Source organism: Pseudophryne corroboree, chromosome 3 (assembly GCF_028390025.1).
Source record: "Pseudophryne corroboree isolate aPseCor3 chromosome 3, aPseCor3.hap2, whole genome shotgun sequence".
NCBI lineage: Eukaryota > Metazoa > Chordata > Amphibia > Anura > Myobatrachidae > Pseudophryne > Pseudophryne corroboree.
The window spans coordinates 101095177-101116083 of NC_086446.1; the positions used below are offsets into that span (position 1 = coordinate 101095177).

Sequence of the window (20907 nt, forward strand, 5' to 3'; positions counted from 1 at the left end):
GCCTCCTTTTGTGCCCCCAGTGGCACCATGGGACCTGAACGTGGTGTTGCAGTTCCTTAAATCACACTGGTTTGAGCCCCTTAAAACGGTTCAGTTGAAATTTCTCACCTGGAAGGTGGTCATGTTATTGGCCTTGGCATCTGCGAGGCGTGTGTCAGAATTGGCGGCCTTGTCTCACAAGAGCCCCTACTTAATTTTTCATGTGGATAGAGCGGAATTGAGGACTCGTCCTCAATTTTTACCTAAGGTGGTGTCTTCATTTCCTATGAACCAACCTATTGTGGTGCCTGTGGCTACGAGTGACTTGGAGGATTCCATGTCCCTGGATGTAGTCAGGGCCTTAAAGATTTATGTAGACAGGACGGCTAGAATTAGGAAAGCAGAAGCACTGTTTGTCCTGTATACAGCCAACAAGATTGGCGCGCCTGCTTTGAAGCAGACTATTGCTCGCTGGATCGGTAACACGATTCAGCAGGCTTATGTTACGGCTGGATTGCCGTTACCACATTCAGTAAAGGCCCATTCCACTAGGAAGGTGGGCTCTTCTTGGGCGGCTGCCCGAGGCGTCTCGGCATTACAGCTTTGCCGAGCAGCGACTTGGTCGGGTTCAAACACTTTTGCTAAATTCTACAAGTTTGATACCCTGGCTGATGAGGTCCTAGCATTTGCTCAGTCGGTGCTGCAGAGTTATCCGCACTCTCCCGCCCAATTGGGAGCTTTGGTATAAACCCCATGGTCCTTAAGGAGTCCCCATCATCCTCTAGGACGTAAGAGAAAATAAGATTTAAAACCTACCGGTAAATCTTTTTCTCCTAGTCCGTAGAGGATGCTGGGCGCCCGTCCCAGTGCGGAAAATCTGCAAGACTTGTATATAGTTATTGCTTCCATAAGAGTTATGTTAAAGTTAGAATCGGTCTTGGACCGATGCTGTTGTTTGTTCATACTGTTAACTGGTTATGTGTATTCCAGGTTATATGGTATGATTGGTGTGGGCTGGTATGAATCTTGCCCTTAGATTTACAAAATCCTTTCCTCGTATTGTCCATCTCCTCTGGGCACAGTTCTCTAACTGAGGTCTGGAGCAGGGGCATAGAGGGAGGAGCCACTGCACACCATACTAGAAAGTTCTTTTAGGTGCCCATGTCTCCTGCGGAGCCCGTCTATACCCCATGGTCCTTACGGAGTCCCCAGCATCCTCTACGGACTAGGAGAAAAAGATTTACCGGTAGGTTTAAAATCTTTCTCCTAGTCCGTAGAGGATGCTGGGGACTCCAAAAGGACCATGGGGTATAGACGGGATCCGCAGGAGCTTGGGCACACTAAAAAGACTTTGACTGGGTGTGAACTGGCTCCTCCCTCTATGCCCTTCCTCCAGACCTCAGTTATAGGAACTGTGCCCAGGAGAGACAGACATTTTGAGGAAAGGTTTTTTTTTAAACTAAGGGCGAGAAACGTACCAGCCCACACCACAAACATACCGTACAACCGGAGTATCAGGAAACCAGATAACAGTATGAATTAACAACAGCAACAAGCTGAATATAAGTAATACACAACCCGCGTGTAAACAAATTTAACCAGTAATAATACAACTGCAGGTAACAGTCCGCACTGGGATGGGTGCCCAGCATCCTCTACGGACTAGGAGAAAAGGATTTACCGGTAGGTACTAAAATCCTATTTTCTCTTATGTCCTAGAGGATGCTGGGGACTCCAAAAGGACCATGGGGTCTATACCAAAGCTCCAGAACGGGCGGGAGAGTGCGGACGACTCTGCAGCACCGATTGAGCAAACATGAGGTCCTCATCAGCCAGGGTATCAAACTTGTAAAACTTAGCAAAGGTGTTTGAACCCGACCACGTAGCTGCTCGGCAAAGCTGAAGTGCCGAGACCCCTCGGGCAGCCGCCCAAGACGAGCCCACTTTTCTGGTAGAATGGGCCTTTACTGACTTCGGCAACGGTAGCCCAGCCGAAGAATGAGCTTGCTGAATCGTATTACAAATCCAGCGTGCAATAGTCTGCTTAGAAGCAGGATTTCCAATCTTGTTGGAAGCATACAGGACAAACAAAGCCTCTGTTTTCCTGGTAAGAGCCGTTCTGGCGTGGTAAATTTTCATAGCTCTCACATCATCAAGAGACTTTGGAACTGCCACAGCATCTGTAGCCACAGGCACCACAATAGGTTGGTTAATGTGAAACGAAGAAACCACCTTCGGCAGAAATTGTTGATGAGTCCTCAATTCTGCTCTATCCGAATGGAAAATCAAATATGGACTCTTGTAAGATAAGGCCGCCAACTCTGACACTCGCCTGGCAGACGCCAGAGCCAAAAGCATGACCACCTTCCAAGTGAGAAACTTTAACTCAACCTTACGCAAAGGTTCAAACCAGTGAGACATAACAAACTGCAAGACCACTTCAAGATCCCACGGTGCCACAGGTGGCACAAATGGAGGATGGATATGCAGCACTCCCTTCACAAAAGTCTGAACCTCTGGAAGGACGGCCAATTCCTTTTGAAAGAAAATAGATAAAGCCGAAATCTGCACTTTGATGGAACCCAATTTCAGGCCTGCATCGACGCCTGCCAGCAAAAAATGGAGAAACCGACCCAAGTGAAATTTTTCCGCAGGAGCAGCTTTGGTTTCACACCCCACGAAACATACTTTCTCCAAATACGGTGATAATGTTTCGCCGAAACCTCCTTCCTAGCCTTAAGGAGAGATGGGATGACCTCCCCAGGAATACCTTTTCGAGCTAAGACTTGGCACTCAACTTCCACGCCGTCAAACGCAGCCGCGGTAAGTCTGGAAACACGCAGGGCCCCTGCAGTAACAAGTCCTCTCTTAGAGGAAGCGGCCAAGGATCTTCCACAAGCAATTCCCGAAGATCCGGACACCAGGCCCTGCGTGGCCAGTCTGGAACGACGAGAATCGCCTGAACCCTTGTTCGTCGTATGATCCCCAGCACCTTTGGAATGAGAGGAAGCGGAGGGAACACATATACCGACTGAAACACCCACAGAGTTACCAGGGCGTCCACTGCACTGGCTTGGGGGTCTCTTGACCTGGAACAATACCTCGGAAGCTTCTTGTTGAGGCGAGACGCCATCATGTCTATCAGAGGAATTCCCCAACGCCCCGTTACTTCTGCAAATACCTCTTGGTGAAGAGCCCACTCTCCCGGATGGAGATCGTATCTGCTGAGAAAGTCTGCTTCCCAGTTGTCCACGCCCGGGAGGAAGACTGCTGACAGAGCGCTCACGTGCTGTTCCGCCCAGCGAAGGATTCTTGTGGCCTCCGCCATAGCCGCCCTGCTACTTGTTCCGCCTTGGCGGTTTACGTATGCCACCGCTGTTATGTTGTCCGACTGGATCAGGACAGGACGACCCTGAAGAAGGCTCTTTGCTTGTAGCAGGTCGTTGTAAATGGCTCTTAACTCGAGAACATTTATGTGGAGACAAAATTCCTGGTTTGACCATTTTCCCTGGAAATTTCTTCCTTGCGTGACACTTTCATCTGTTGTCAGCAGGACCCAGTCCTGGATTCCGAATTGGCGTCCCTCTAGAAGGTGAGAGCTTTGTAGCCACCACAGGAGAGAAATCCTGGCCCTGGAAGATAGACTTATTTTCCGATGCATGTGCAGGTGAGACCCGGACCATTTGTTCAGCAGATCCCACTGAAACACCCGGGCATGAAACCTGCCAAACGGAATGGCTTCGTAAGCCGCAACCATCTTCCCCAGAACCCGAGTACATTGATGAATCGACACACTTGTCGGTCTCAGAAGCTCCCTGACCATTGTCTGTATTTCCAGAGCTTTGTATTCCGGAAGAAACACTCTCTGTAACTCCGTGTCTAGAATCATGCCCAGAAAGGGCAGCCGAGTGGCCGGAATCAACTGAGACTTTGGCAAATTTAGAACCCAACCGTGTTGTCGCAGAACCGACAGAGACAGATCCACATTTCTTAACAACTGTTCCTTGGACCTCGCCTTTATCAGAAGATCGTCCAAGTACGGGATAATTGTAACCCCTTGCTTGCGAAGGAGAACCATCATTTCTGCCATGACCTTGGTGAAAATCCTCGGGGCCGTGGAAAGCCCAAACGGCAACGTCTGAAATTGGTAATGACAATCCTGCACCGCAAATCTCAGGAAAGCCTGATGCGGAGGATATATCGTGATGTGTAAGTTGGCATCCTTTATGTCGACTGACGCCATAAAATCCCCCTCTTCTAGGCTGGAGATCACAGCTCGAAGAGATTCCATCTTGAACTTGAAAACTTTCAAGTATGGATTGAGGGATTTTCAGGTTCAGAATCGGTCTGACCGAACCGTCCGGCTTCGGTACCACAAAGAGGATCGAATAGAACCCCTCCCCCCGTTGGGACGGGGGAACGGGAACAATGACCCTCTGTTGACACAACTTTTGTAACGCAGCATTTACCACATCTCTTTCCGGAAGAGACACTGGTAAGGCCGAAATTAAAAAGCGGTGAGGGGGCATCTCCTGAAACTCCAGCTTGTATCCCTGAGACACTATGTCTAGGACCCAAGGATCCAGGCCTGATTGAACCCAGACCTGACTGAAGATCCGTAGACGGTCCCCCACTGGCCCGGACTCCCGCAGGGGAGCCCCAGCGTAATTTAGTGGACTTGGTAGAGGCGGGGGAGGACTTTTGGTCCTGGGCGCCTGATACTGCAGGCGACTTCCTTCCCCTTCCTCTACCCTTTGAAGCGAGGAAGGACGAGCCTTTTCCTCGCTTGTATTTATTGGGTCGAAAGGACTGCATCTGCTGATGGGGTGCCTTTTTCTGTTGTGTGGGAACATAAGGAAGAAAAGATGACTTACCCGCAGTCGCGGTAGACACCAGGTCAGCCAGGCCGTCACCAAACAAGACACTACCAAACAAGACACTACCTTTGAAGGGAAGAGCTTCCATATTTTTCTTGGAGTCGGCATCAGCATTCCATTGATGGATCCACAGCGCCCTCCTGGCCGAGACCGCCATGGCATTGGCTCTTGATCCCAAGAGACCAACATCCCTCGCTGCATCCTTCAGGTAATCTGCAGCGTCCTTGATATAACCAAGAGTCAAAAGAACATTATCTTTATCAAGGGTATCCATATCAGAAGCTAAATTATCAGCCCATTTAGCAATAGCACTACTCACCCATACCGACGCCACAGCAGGTCTGAGCAATGCACCCGTATTAACGAAAATGGCCTTCAAAGACATTTCCAGCTTGCGATCCGCCGGATCCTTGAGACAAACGGGATAGAGCCTTGTCGACATTCGGAGACGACTCCCATTTTTCCCTGTCATCAGAGGGGAAAGGATACGCCATGAAAATTCTCTTTGGAATCTGCCATCTCTTGTCTGGTGACTCCCAAGCCTTTTCACAAAGAGTATTCATTTCATGAGAGGGGGAAACTTCACCTCAGGTTTTTTCCCTTTAAATAAACAAATCCTTGTTTCCTGCACCGCAGGTTCGTCAGAGATATGTAAAACATCTTTAATAGCCACAATCATGTACTGAATACTCTTAACTAGCCTTGGGTGTAAAGTAGCCTCATTGAAATCGACATCGGACTCAGAATCCGTGTCGGTATCCGTATCTACCATCTGGGTAAACTAATGCTTTTGTGACCCTGAAGTGGTCTGCACCTGAGTCAAAGCATCCTCCATGGATTTCCTCCATACTTGTGTCTGAGACTCAGATTTATCCAACCTCTTAGACAATGAGGCCACATTTGCATTAAGTGTACGTAACATAGTAACCAAATCAGGTGTCGGCTGTGCCGACAGAGCCATTTCCAGCCCCTTTTCTGCGCCCCCAGTAATCTCCTCCGGGGAGGAACACTCAGCCACACATGGCGACACGTAGTACCGACACACCTACACTGCCCAAACCAGGGGACAGACCCACAGGGAAGCCCGGAGAGGGAAACACAGAGGGAGTATGCCCCCCCCCCCCCCCCCCGGTTTGCTCCCTTTTACTTGAATGGAGCCTGGAGGTCCGAGGCCAGTGTCTCATGCAGCGGTTGTGAATGAGAGAAAATGGCGCTGGTGAGCTGTGCGGCTAATCCCCGCCCCTTCCCGGCGCGCTTCAGTCCCGCAAAAATTAAAATCTCTTATGCTGGCGGGGGTATGAAAAACGGTGCCTGGGCACCGAATATGCCTGTCTGCCAGCTAACAATGACCCCAGTAACATGCTGCCCAGGGCGCTCCCCCCCAGCGCCCTGCACCCGCAAGTGCCGTTGGTGAAGTGTGTGGGAGCATGGAGTGCAGCGCAACCGCTGCGCTGTACCTCGTTACTGGAGTCTTCTGCCGTCTGATGCCTTCGGATCTTCTCATACTCACCCGGCTTCTATCTTCTGGCTTCTGTGAGGGGGGTGACGGCGCGGCTCCGGGAACAAGCAGCTAGGCGAACCAAGTGATTGAACCCTCTGTAGCTAATGGTGTCCAGTAGCCTAAGAAGCAGAGCCCTTAACTAAGAAGAAGTGGGTCTGACTTCTCTCCCCTCAGTCCCACGATGCAGGGAGCCTGTAGCCAGCAGGTCTCCCTGAAAATAAAAAAACCTAACAAAAGTATTTTCTAGAGAAACTCAGGAGAGCTCCCCTAGTGTGTGTCCAGTCAGTCCTGGGCACAAAGTCTAACTGAGGTCTGGGGGAGGGGCATAGAGGGAGGAGCCATTTCACACCCAGTCAAAGTCTTTTTAGTGTGCCCAAGCTCCTGCGGATCCCGTCTATACCCCATGGTCCTTTTGGAGTCCCCAGCATCCTCTAGGACGTAAGAGAAACTCCCTTTAACTATTACGGGTCGTGTGAACATTGTTAAAATGATCATCCAGCCCAAATTTCTTTATATACTGCAGAATGCGCCAGTTTATATCCCTGTCTCCCAATTCGTGCTGATTTCCCAATATATTACCTCTTTTATTTGGGGAGCTAAATGGGCCCGCATTGCATAGAGAACGCTTACCAGACCCAGAGTGAAGGGCGATCTGGCACTGCCGGATATACGTCTTTATTATTTGGCTGCCCAGTTAGCACAACATTGTGAGTGGGTCCCCCGGGGGATTATGGGAATCTCCCAGTGGCTCTTTTGGATAAAGCCGGCCTCATATTTTCTCTGTTGCAGTTTCTACTGGCACATACCTCACTATCCTCTCTTCCCCCATTATTACAACAGGCACAGAGTGTGGCTGGCAGCTGAGAAATTGCTGGAAGGTTCCTCAATAGACCCCTGCTCTCCACTGTTGAACAAAATGTCATTTACTGAAACTTATGGTCTAGAGCAGTGGTTCTCAAACTCGGTCCTCAGGACCCCACACAGTGCATGTTTTGCAGGTAACTCAGCAGGTGCACAGGTGTATTAATTACTCACTGACACATTTTAAAAGGTCCACAGGTGGAGCTAATTATGTCACTTGTGATTCTGTGAGGAGACCTGCAAAACATGCACCGTGTGGGGTCCTGAGGACCGAGTTTGAGAACCTGTGGTCTAGAGGGCAGCTCCGGCTGGACCTCTTTTGGTGTATCTGCCATGGGACAACTTTATCAAGACTGGGTGCTACATAGTTTTGATTACTTATCTACTACATACACCATTCCTAGACATTATTCTTTCTTACGTCCTAGAGGATGCTGGGGACTCCGTAAGGACCATGGGGTATAGACGGGCTCCGCAGGAGATAGGGCACCTAAAAAGAACTTTGACTATGGGTGTGCACTGGCTCCTCCCTCTATGCCCCTCCTCCAGACCTCAGTTAGATCTTGTGCCCAGAGGAGAATGGGTGCACTGCAGAGAGCTCTCCAGAGTTTTCTGTTGAAGAAGAATTTTGTTAGGTTTTTTATTTTCAGGGAGTCCTGTTGGCAACAGGCTCCCTGCATCGTGGGACCGAGGAGAGAGAAGCAGAGCTGGCTTGTCAAGTTGGGCACTGCTTCTAAGGCTACTGGACACCATTAGCTCCAGAGGGAGTCGGAACACAGGTCTCACGCCGCCGTCCTCCTCACAGATGCCGAAGATAGAAGCCGGATGAGAAGGCAGAAGACATCTTAGGCGGCAGAAGACATCAGATCTTCATGAGGTAAGGCGCGCAGCGGTAAGCTGCGCGCCATTGCTCCCAGTCACACACACACAGAGCAGCACTGAAGGGTGTAGGGCGCAGGGGGGGGCGCCCTGGGCAGCAATAAACCTCACATTTGGGCAAATGCAGATTGATTAGGCTGCGGAGGCAGTAAATCTATGATCCCCCGCCATTTTTATTGATAAATCACTGGGACCGAAGCCCGCCGTCGGGTGGGCGGGGCTTGATCCTCAGCACTAACCAGCGCCATTTTCTCCACAGAAGCTGCATGAGGAAAACGCTGCCTTCCTGGTCTCTCCCCTGCTGAACTTCACAGGCTGGAAAAAAGAGAGGGGGGCACATTAGCGACGCAGTGAGTGGGAATTGGCATATTATATATAGAAAAGCGCTATCTGGTCATATTTTTTCCAGTGTTTTTAAGCGCTAGTGTGTGCTGGCATACTCTCTCTCTGTCTCTCCTTAGGGCCTGGTTGGGGTTTTGTCCCCTTATAGGTTAATCCCTGTGTGTGTGGGGTGTCGATACGTGTGTGTCGACATGTCTGAGGCGGAAAGCTTCTCCAAGGAGGAGGTGGAGCAAATGAGTGGTGTGTCCCCGTGGGTTGTGCCGACTCCAGATTGGATGGACATGTGGCATATGTTGAATGCAAGTGTGGCATCTTTACATAAAAGGCTTGATAAGGCTGAATAAGGGGGGACATCAGGGGGTCAATCCTCGGATTGGACCGACTCACAGGGCCTGTCGGGGTCTCAAAAGCGTCCCTTAACACAAGACACTACTACCGACACGGATTCTGATTCCAGTGTCGACTACGACGTAGTAAAATTGCACCCTAGGGTGACTAAAACCATTCAGTGTATGATTGTGGCAATAAGGGACGTGTTGCATATTGAGGATGAACCCTCGGTCCCCGACACAAGGGTACACATGTTTAAGGAAAAGAAACAGATTATTAACTTTCCCACATCTCATGAATTGAATGATTTCTTTGGAAAAGCTTGGGAGACTCCGGATAAGAGACCGCAGATCCCCAAAAGAATTTATATTGCATACCCCTTCCCTAAGCAGGACAGGGAGATTTGGGAATCACCCCCCACTGTGGACAAGGCCCTGACGCGCTTGTCCAAGAAAGTGGCGCTACCGTCTCCTGACACAGCAGCCCTTAAGGACCCTGCAGATCGCAGGCAAGAAACTACCTTAAAGTGTATTTATTCTCATACGGGTGCTGTGCTAAGACCGACAATTGCGTCGGCATGGGTGTGTAGCGCAATTGCAGCTTGGACAGATGACCTGACAGATCAATTTGATAATATGGATAAGGATACTATATTCTTAACTCTAGCCCATATTAAAGACGCAGTCTTATTTATGAGGGATGCTCAAAGGGACATTGGATTGCTAGCTTCTAGGGCCAATGCCATGTCTATCTCAGCGAGAAGATCCTTATGGACTCGCCAATGGACGGGTGATGCGGATTCCAAAAAACATATGGAAGTACTACCCTATAAGGGTGATGTATTGTTTGGGGATAGGCTGACGGACCTGGTTTCCACAGCTACAGCAGGTAAATCAAATTTTTTACCATATATTCCCCAACAGCAAAAGAAAGTAACACCCTATCAGATGCAGTCCTTTCGGTCGCACAAGTCCAAAAGAGGTTGGGGATCCTCTTTCCTCGCCAGAGGTAAGGGCAGAGGCAAGAGAGCACCTGCTTCGGCAGGTGCCCAGGAACAAAAGTCCTCCCCGGCTGCTCCAAAACCCACAGCATGACGCTGGGGCTCCCCTGAGGGAGTCCGCACCGGTGGGGGCACGTCTTCGACTTTTCAGTCAGGCCTGGGTCAGTTCGGACCTGAATCCCTGGGTGTTGGAAATAGTTTCCCAGGGTTACAAATTGGAATTCGAGGAAGGTGCCCCCGCGCCGATTTTTCAAATCGGCCCTACCAGCTTCCACATCGGAAAGGGATGTAGTGTTAGCTGCAATTCAAACGCTGTGTATACAGCAAGTGATAATCAAGGATCCCCTGGACCAGCAGGGAAGAGGTTACTACTCAACCCTATTTGTGGTCCCGAAACCGGACGGTTCGGTCAGACCTATTTTGAATCTGAAATCCCTAAACCTGTACATAAAAAGATTCAAATTCAAAATGGAATCTCTCAGAGCGATAATAGCCAAAATGGAGGAGGGGGAGTTTATGGTGTCTCTGGACATAAAGGATGCGTACCTTCATGTCCCCATATATGCCCCCATCAGGAATACCTGAGAATCGCTGTACAGGATTGTCATTACCAATTTCAGACGTTGCCGATTGGACTTTCCACGGCCCCGAGGATTTTCACCAAGATAATGGCGGAAATGATGGTGGTCCTGCGCAAGCATGGAGTCACAATTATCCCATACTTGGACGATCTCCTGATAAAAGCGAGATCAAGGGAGAAATTGCTGAGCAGTGTGGCGCTCTCTCTGAGAGTGCTCCAGCAACACGGTTGGATTCTAAATCTACCGAAGTCACAGTTGATTCTGACAACTCGACTACCGTTCCTAGGTATGATACTGGATACGGAACAAATGAAGGTCTTCCTCCCAATAGAGAAAGCCCAAGACATCCAGAACATGGTCAGAGACCTGCTAAAACCGAAAAGGGTGTCAGTTCACCAATGCACTCGAGTTCTGGGGAAAATGGTGGCGGCCTACGAGGCCATTCCCTTCGGAAGGTTCCATGCAAGGACTTTTCAATGGGACCTTCTGGACAAGTGGTCCGGGTCCCATCTGCACTTACATCGGAAAATAACTCTGTCCCCAGGGACCAGAGTGTCCCTCCTGTGGTGGTTGCAAAGTGCTCAACTCCTGGAGGGTCGCAGGTTCGGAATTCAGGATTGGATCCTGGTTACCACGGACGCGAGCCTCCGAGGATGGGGAGCGGTCACACAGGGAAAAAATTTTCAGGGTCTTTGGTCAGACCAGGAGTCCTGTCTACACATCAATGTGTTGGAACTCAGGGCCATTTACAACGGCCTTCGACAAGCGGAGAGTTTTCTTCGAAACCTACCGGTTCTGATTCAATCAGACAATGTCACAGCAGTGGCTCATGTGAACCGCCAAGGTGGGACAAGAAGCAGAGTCGCGATGACGGAAGCCACCAGGATCCTTCGCTGGGCGGAAAATCATGTAAGCGCTCTGTCGGCTGTCTTCATTCCAGGAGTGGACAACTGGGAAGCAGACTTCCTCAGCAGACACGATCTCCATCCAGGAGAGTGGGGACTTCATCAAGAAGTCTTTGCAGACATAACACATCTTTGGGGAACTCCTCAAATAGACATGATGGCGTCACGCCTCAACAAAAAACTTTGGAGGTATTGCGCCAGGTCTCGGGACCCTCAGGCAGTAGCAGTAGACGCTCTGGTAACACCGTGGGTGTTCAAATCGGTCTACGTGTTTCCTCCTCTTCCTCTCATCACAAAAGTGTTGAAGATCATAAGACGAAGAAGAGTACAGATGATACTCGTTGTCCCAGACTGGCCTCGAAGGGCCTGGTACTCGGATCTACAAGAGATGCTCACAGGAGATCCCTGGCCTCTTCCTCTGAGGGAAGACCTGTTGCAACAGGGGCCCTGTGTATTTCAAGACTTACCGCGGTTACGTTTGACGGCATGGCGGTTGAACGCCGAATCCTAGCGAAAAAGGGGATTCCGGAAGAGGTCATCCCTACTTTAGAGGGAGGAGCCAGTGCACACCCATAGTCAAAGTTCTTTTTAGGTGCCCTATCTCCTGCGGAGCCCGTCTATACCCCATGGTCCTTACGGAGTCCCCAGCATCCTCTACGGACTAGGAGAAATAGATTTACCGGTAGGTTTAAAATCTTGTTTTTTTTAGGTACTTACAGCTCCGACATGCACTGACAGCGCAGTGGCGGGGCTCTGCTACACAAATATCTGAATCCCCTGTTCATACAATAATCCGTACGTTACCTTCTCGTGGGTCTCCGTTCTCTACTCCTCCCTCCTCTCCTCCGGGTCAGTTGGGTTGAGCGACCTTCGAGATAAATGGGTACACGATCTGGGTACAATTGCTGATGAGGACTGGGATCATATCCTGGCTTCCCCGCGCTGGGCCACGGCGATTGCTAGATTCCAACAAATACAGCTACACAGTACATCCTACATAGGGTCTACTGGACTCCTTTGGCTTGTTTAAGTTTGGAGGCTCGGATTCTGATCATTGTCCGAAATGTTCGGCCCCAGCTGCTAGGTTCTGGCACTTGCTTTGGCAGTGCCCGAGAGTGCATGCCTTCTGGGAAGATGTCACGGCTTCTGTGTGTCACACTTTAGCATTGGCCCGAGTGTGCATAGCTCGCAACTGGATGGCTCGTGCCCCCCGTCATCTGCTGAATGGGTTGCCTTGGTGAATACTACTCTCTCCCATGAGCGATTCATGTATACTAAATGTAACTGCCCAATGAAATTTGATAAGGTATGGGGCTCTTGGAGGAACTCTCTGCACTTTATTGATCCTTAGTCCTAAATATTATGTGGATGTGCTGTATATAATGCTGAGTTGCTGCCGGCGCGGACCAGCCTACCCCCCCCCCCCCCTCCCCTCCTCACGCATCTAAGCACGTCACCTGACTTTCTTTTCTTTGTAAGGCTCTTAGGAATGAAACTGAAGTATACTTCTCATTTATTGATGCTATATTATCACTTTTATACTGTCGCTGGCTTTTATAATCTATAACCCTTATTACTCTCTGTCTACAGTTTGTGATACTATTTGATGGCTATGTGTTTGATATATAGCTATGCTTCTTCAACATACAGTAGAAATAACTTCTGAAGTCGGCACATGAAGGGCACGATTTTGATTTTGTAACTGTTTATTTGTTTGTCTTGTTTTCTTTTTGTTAAAACTGTTCTTAAAAAAACAGTAAAAAACACTTGTTTCAAAAAATAAATAAATATGGCGCTATATTTCTAAAGGTGGGTACACACTGGCCTATATATTGGCCGTTTTCTTGAACGGCCGATATATCGCGGGTCCGTCGACCAGTGTGTACGGGCGATATGTCTGTGAACTCCGTCGTTCACAGACATATCGCGTTGGCCCCGCAGAACAGCCGACGGCCAATATATCTACCGATATATTGGCGCGTCGCTGTGTGTGTATGGGCGGTCGGCTGGCCGCCCACACACATGGTGCGGCAGCTGGTGGTGATTAAGCTGAACTGGGCGGGCGTGTGTACACGCCTGCCCAGTTCATGACGTCAGTTCCCGACGGATCGGACAGTGTGTATGCTCAATACACTGCCCAATCCGTCCATAGATATATCTGCCGATCAATTGATCGGCAGATATATCTATCAGAGTGTACCCACCTTAAGGTGTTGAATTAGGACAGTGTTTACCAAATAAGTATGGGGCACGCAGACAGCCATGTGAACTATTAATATGCCCCCGCTGCCTATAATTTTTAATTCTACAGATCCTTTATGCACTTACTGTATTTACTCTGAACAGTGTTTTCTATTAGTCAGAACTTGATTATGGAAATGTAGAGTATGAGTTTCTGAGCTCCCTGACAGAGGGCGACATACCCTGAAAGCCTAATGCCTACACACATGTAGCCTCTCTCCAGACAGAAAACATAACAAAGGCAGCCATTTTAATTTAAACATTATAAAAATTTACATGACTAGGCATCTGAGAACAGATTTCCATAACAGATACTCTCTCCACCTTTACCAAATAGAACTGTACATTAGGCCAAGGCAACTGATAAGGCCGCATCCAGTCCTGGTGTCGCCCCGACATGGAAACCTGACCGTCAGTGTTTTAGCTAGAGTGGTTCTAAAAATACTAAATCCCATCTATTTAGACTAGAGGTTCTCAAACGCGGTCCTCAAGGCACCTCAAAAGTCCAGGTTTTAGGTATATCCATGGCTCAGCACAAGTGGTTAAATCAAACTGACTGAGGTGCTAATTAAGTCACCTGTGGCCAAGCATGGATATACTTAAAACCTGGACCGTTGGAGTGCCTTGAGGACCGTGTTTGAGAACCTCTGACTTAGAAGAATAAAATGTGAATAATGTTAAGGATTGGTAGAGGTTTCTATATCATATTTGCGTCCATATCTTTAAATGTTCTCAGTAATGAGATTTCAGTATGCCCAGGTTTCGCGGTTGTGTTCCTCAGCTAGACAATGGCCTCTCGGCGCTGTGAACCTTCTGATGTATGACCAGACTTGACCTTAGCGTAAAAACATCTCCACAATCAGGACAGGTATACCGCCTTAGACCCTTGTGAGTTTTCTTGTGGGTGACCAGATGCGACTGACGGATAAAGTTCTCTCCGCAATCGGGACAGGAGAATAGTTCTTTTTCGTCGTGAAACTTCTGATGGATGACCAGACGTTGCTTCTGCGCATAAAGCTTTCCGCATTCAGAACATATATACGTCTTTTTGTCTGTGTGACGTCTCTGGTAGCGAATGTTATATACCTTCTGTATAAACTGCTTCCCACATTCAGAACAAGAATATGACTTTTCTCTGAAATGAATTTGCCGGTGCAGGACGAGACTGGACTTATGTATGAAGAAATCTCCACAGTCAGGACAGGAATATGCCTCTCCCAACTTTCTACTACTAATGGTCGGGAACTTCTGACCAACTGTAGACTTAGTGGCACAGTCTGAAGCTTTATTAGCTTTCTGAAGTGGTGGAGTTTGCTTTTGCTGATAGTCTATAGTTGTCCCACGATCAGGGCAGACTTTCCTATAAAGGTCATCTGTAAAACAGAAAGGTCTGCACTATAATAGATAAAACTTACATATATGTTCAGATAATGGCTCTTTGTTAGTAGTTATTACTGCTAGTGCTATCATAGAAAAAATAAAATACATGTTTAAAAAGACAACTAAATTCCAGAAATCTGACATTTTCATACGCAAAGAATAATAGGATTTTAATACCTACCGGTAAATCCTTTTCTCCTAGTCCGTAAAGGATGCTGGGTACTCCAAAAGGACCATGGGGTATAGACGGGATCCGCAGGAGACATGGGCACACTATAAGACTTTGAATGGGTGTGAACTGGCCCCTCCTCCAGACCTCAGTTATAGGAACTGTGCCCATGGAGACGGACATTTCGCGGAAATGGGGATTTTTGTTTACTTACCGTAAAATCTCTTTCTCTGAGTCCATCTGGGGGACGCTGCGCCGTTACTTGTGGGTTAGAGGTGTGTGGTAGTGGAGATTGGCACAGAACTATCAAAAGCTGACTCCTCCCCCCTCTAACCCCTCCCATCTCCTTCCTGCTCAGCCCTGATCAGTTAACGTTTAGCCAAGCCAAAGGAGATAGACCAGAATAAAAAATTAACCAATTAAACCAGACAAACTATGGGAGGGATCGCAGCGTCCCCCAGATGGACTCAGAGAAAGAGATTTTACGGTAAGTAAACAAAAATCCCCATTTCTCTGTCCTCCATCTGGGGGACGCTGCGCCGTTACTTGTGGGATTTCCCAAAGCAAGCTAATGAGAGGAGGGAGACGTTGACGGCATAGCCGTCTGTAAAATACGACGCCCAACAGAGGCAGTCTCCAAACTAAAAGTATGAAACCGGTAAAACTTTGTGAACGTATGGACTGACGACCAGGTCGCCGCCCTGCATAGTTGCTCAACAGATGCACCACCGCGAACAGCCCAAGACGCTCCAACTGCTCTAGTCGAATGAGCCTTAATTGAGTCAGGAACCGAAACGCTTGAGGACACGTAAGCCTGTCTGATGGCCGAAGTTATCCAACGGGCCACAGTGTTCTTAGAGGCAGGCCAACCTCGTTTGGGAGCATCAATCAATACCAGCAAGGAATCCGTACGACGGAAAGCCTCCGTGCGAGACAAATAAATACGTAAGGCCCGAACAACATCCAAGAGAGCCAAATGGGAATCCTCCCCCTGAGAAGATGACGGATTAAAAGCTGGAAGAACGATGTCCTGATTTAAATGGAATGCTGAAACAACCTTTGGAAGAAATGAAGGCTTTGTCCGCAGCACCACCCGATTTTCATGAAACACTAACAAGGGTGGCCTGCAAGAAAGAGCCGCCAACTCAGACACTCGTCTAGCTGAGGCAATTGCCAACAGAAAAACAACTTTTTGTGTTAGATAACGTAGTTCCACAGATTCTAGAGGTTCAAATGGAGACTTTTGAAGAGCCTTAAGTACCAAGTTTAAATCCCAGGGAGGAATCGGAGGAACAAAAGGTGGTTGAATTCGAAGTACTCCCTGCAGGAATGTTTGAACCTCTGGAATGATTGCTAATTTCTTTTGAAAAAGGACCGACAAGGCCGAAACCTGACCCTTCAGGGAAGAAAGTTTTAAACCCTTGTCAAGACCCTCCTGGAGAAAGGAGAGCAGGCGAGGAAGTCTAAACAAATGCGGAGTCAAGTTCCTTTTCTCGCACCAAGCAATGTAAATACGCCATACTCTATGGTAAATGCCAGAAGTCACCGGCTTTCTAGCCCGAATCATTGTCTGAACAACCGCACGAGAAAGGCCCTTTGCCTTCAGAATGTTGGATTCAAGAACCAAGCCGTCAAAGCCAGCCGATTTAAATCTGGGTGGCGACAAGGTCCCTGAAGCAGAAGATCTGGTCGCAGAGGGAGGCGAAAGGGGTCTCCGACGACCATGCTGTTTAGAAGAGTGTACCACTGTCGGCGTGGCCAATCCGGAGCCACCAGAATTATTGCAAGGCCTTCTCGCCGAATGCGTTGGAGTAGACGTGGGAGCAGTGGAATTGGTGGGAACACGTAACCCAGCTGAAATTGCCACGGAGCTGTTAGTGCATCGATCAGAAATGCTTGAGGATCCTGAGTTCTTGATCCGTAAACCGGAAGTTTTTTGTTGAGCCGTGACGCCATCAGGTCTAATTCTGGCACTCCCCAGCGATCCACTAGAGAAAGAAACACTTCCTGGTGAAGTTCCCACTCTCCCGGATGAATCGTGTGACGACTCAAAAAGTCTGCTTCCCAGTTTTCGACTCCCGGAATGTGAATGGCTGAAATCACGGGAATCCAACGCTCCGCCCACGTGAGAATCTGAGCAACCTCTCTCATTGCGGACCAGCTGCGAGTTCCTCCCTGTTTGTTGATGTAAGCCACTGCCGTGGCATTGTCGGATTGCACCCGAACTGGATGGCCCTGCACCATGGTCTGAATCCGAATGAGAGCATACCGGATCGCTCTCAATTCCAGAATGTTGATTTGTAGTTTTGACTCTTGATTGCTCCAGCGCCCCTGTAAATGATGAGTCTGGAACACTGCTCCCCAACCGCTGAGGCTTGCGTCCGTGGTTACCATCATCCAAGACCAGACCGTGAACGGCGCACCCTTCCTCAGATTGTGACTGTGAAGCCACCAGTAGAGCGACTGACGAGTTCTTATCGACAAGCGTATCAACTGCAGTTCGAGGCGCGAATCCGTCCGAGTCCAACAGTGGAGAATCTGAGCTTGAAGAGGTCGGGCGTGGAATCTGGCGTATGGAACTGCCTCGAATGAGGCTACCATCTTGCCCAGTACCTGCATGCATCTGAGGACTGATACTGCCGGCAATTTTAACAAGGTTCTGATTCTGGCTTGTAAGTCCTGAATCTTGTCTGTAGGAAGAAACACCTTCTGGCTGTTGGTGTCGAATAGAAGACCCAGAAAAACCATTTTCTGTGACGGGAGTAGAGATGACTTTGGAAAATTGATTATCCACCCGAAAGACTGTAGAGTCTCTATCGTTAGACGCAGGTTCTGAGTGAGAATCTCCGGTGACGGGGCCTTGATCAACAGGTCGTCCAAGTATGGAGTGATGTTGACCCCTTTGCAACGGAGAACTGCGACGACATGACCCAGGACCTTCGTAAACACCCGGGGAGCCGTAGAAAGACCAAAGGGAAGGGCCCGAAACTGAAAATGCCACGGACCTACTGCAAATCTCAGAAGTGATTGATGTCCTGTCCAAATTGGAACATGTAGGTCTGCGTCCTTTATATCTATTGAAGCCAAATATTCCCCTGGCTCCATGGCTGCGATAATGGAGCGAATGGATTCCATCCTGAATTTCTGGGATGAAAGGTACGGATTGAGGGCTTTTAGATTTAGAATGGGTCGAAACGAACCGTCCGGCTTGTCTACGAGAAAAAGACCCGAGTAAAAGCCCCGACCTCTCTGAGGAGCTGGGACCGGAAGGATTACTCCATTTTGTAATAGTTTTGCTGTTGCCTGAAGGAGAGCCTGACGTCTGGAGGGGTCGTCTGGGAGAGGCGTCACAATTAGTCGGGCTGGGACTGCTTCTTCGAAATCCAACATATATCCTCTGGAAATGACCCCTATTACCCACCGATCCGGTTTCGATAGGAGCCACACTTCCCTGAAGTGAAGTAAACGAGCCCCAACCTGTATTGATCCCTCCAGAGGGCCCGAAGCGTCATGCCTCAGGCTTGTCGGCAGGCTTACTGGACGGTCTGCGAGTAGCCTGAGCTCCTCTACCTCTGAATGATCCCCTTCGTGGAAATCTGGAGAAGGGTCGAAAGGACTGGAAATTACCTCTGCCCTGCGTACGAAAGGACCGAAATCTTGTAGGCTTTGGTTTGTTTGGAGCAGACGGAAGGAAAGGGCTCTTTCCCCCCGTAGTATCTGAAATAATTTTCTTTAACTCTGATCCAAAAAGAAATTCGCCTTCAAAAGGGACTGCCGTCAAGGTCTGCTTTGAGTCCGAATCAGCATTCCAAACCCTAAGCCAAAGAGATCGTCTTGCGGATACTGTTAAGGCAGAAACACGGGACTGTAGCGCCACCGAATCCAATAATGCTTCACCCACGTAAGTAAGGGCCTCAGAAATCTGTTCTGCTAATTGAATGGCCTCCGACGGATCGTCTGACTGCATCCCAGATACAACCTGTGCAAGCCACTCATCAACGGCTTTAAGCACCCAGGCACTCGCCAGAACTGGACGGAGAGAAACACCTGATAAGGAAAACATAGATTTTAGTAATGCTTCTATCTTCCTATCGGTAGAGTCTTTTAAAGTCGCAGACTGTACTGACGGAATAACCGTAGCTTTTGCTAAATGCGAAATAGGGGCGTCTACCTTTGGGGCGGTTTCCCAAATTGTTGTATCCTCTTCTGTAAAAGGATATAGAAACTTTAACTTTTTAGGCGCCTGGAAACGGGAATCCGGTTTTAGCCAGGGTTCTTTTAAAATATCCGCAAAGTGCGAGTAAGAAGGGAACGCAGTAACCTGTCTCTTCTGTCGTTTAAAGAAAGAGGAAGAAGTCTCGGCTACTGCCTCATCCTGAATATTAAGGGTCTGACGAATGGCTTCTATTAGTAGCCTAACACCTGAATTAGTAGATAAATCCTCATCTTCCCAAGCCGAATTTTCGTCCCCTTCAGGATCTACCTCCCCTTCTTCCAATGGAGATGTCAGAGTATCCAACTCCTCTCCTGGAAATGCAATAGCGGGTAACGGCTGCGTTCGCTTAGAAGCCGCCGAACTACTGGCCGAACTTACAAATTTATTTACAGACTGAGTCAAATCAGTGAGACATTTTCCCATATTCTGGGCCCACAGCGGTTCCACCTGAGTCTGGGCCAAAGCTGCTTCCGACCTTGACTGACGCAAATCTGAAATTGCGTCCACCATGGCCTTGACCCAAGGGGGCATTGACTGATCTGTGGATCTGCCCTGCTGATCTGCCGCTGGTGCACCAGAGCATGATGTACAGAGGGTCCCTGCGTCAGCACTCCCCTTAGCCAGCTTTGTGCCACATTGTGAACATGAGAAATAAACCACTGAGGTTGTTTTTCCCTTAGTAGGTTTCTCTGGCTTGCTGGTCATCTTTACTCTGGTGAACTATGTCCCCCAAGTTGTGTTAAAAAATATCTGAGATTCAACCCACTAGACTTGCTCTTTGTTAATATGCTGCTCTAGCCACCAGACTAGAGGAGACACTGTGATCCCCCTCCCCCCCTTTTATACTTGCGGTTTTTATCCCCCTGTGTATGTAATCCTCCTCCGTAGCACAGCGTCCCCTGTGTGCAGGCAGAGAAGATGGCGCCGTGACCAGCCGTGCGCGCGCGCGGGCAGAGCTGAGCGGGAAGACGGCTCTGCCCGCCTGACGTCATTCTCATCTCGTCAAAAACCGGAAGTTCGGCTCCCGTGCGCCGCTACACAGAGCGGTTGTCACGGCAGCCAAGTAACGGTCCAGGGAGTGAATAACACCCTCCCGGACCTAACACAGTCCTCCACCTCACATTTCACCCCAGATCAGCCTCCGTGCTGTCTGTGGGTGATCGCGCGCTCGGGGGGGGGGGGGGGGGGGAGGGAGGGGAGGAGGAGTTTGGTAGTCCCAATAAATTCACCATTAATAATAGGAAATAGGGACATTAATAATAGGAAATAGGGACAGCCCAATACTGTCAATGACAGATTGTGGCTGTCCAGTACCTGATGCTGCTGTCTTCTCTCTTTCTCTCTCTGAAGGCCCCAGTGACCGAAGGTATAGTGGCCTCCCTGCAGCAGTCTGGAATGGGATACTAACCCCTTCCACTGTTATACCTGTCACCTGTAAACAGGGACTAGGTATTTGTGAAAGAAGAAATAATAAAAAAAAAAAAAAAAAAAATTCCTAAAGAGAAATCAAAACTGTGTCTGTACTCCACAGGCACAAAACTAAAACTGATCAGGGCTGAGCAGGAAGGAGATGGGAGGGGTTAGAGGGGGGAGGAGTCAGCTTTTGATAGTTCTGTGCCAATCTCCACTACCACACACCTCTAACC

At 49.0% G+C, this 20907-nt stretch overlaps 1 protein-coding gene across 4 annotated transcripts in view; it reads right to left on the bottom strand.

Annotated features, from left to right (window-relative positions):
• Positions 1 to 13729: 13729 nt before the first annotated feature.
• Positions 13730 to 20907, bottom strand: part of LOC135054887 (zinc finger protein 12-like) — a 108453-nt gene continuing 101275 nt past the window's right edge. For all 4 annotated transcript variants that reach the window (XM_063958339.1, XM_063958336.1, XM_063958338.1 and 1 more), the window contains one exon: positions 13730 to 14869. In XM_063958339.1, the coding sequence (XP_063814409.1) occupies positions 14274 to 14869 (596 nt within the window). In that variant the 3' untranslated portion in view covers positions 13730 to 14273. The remainder of the gene's footprint in view (positions 14870 to 20907) is intronic.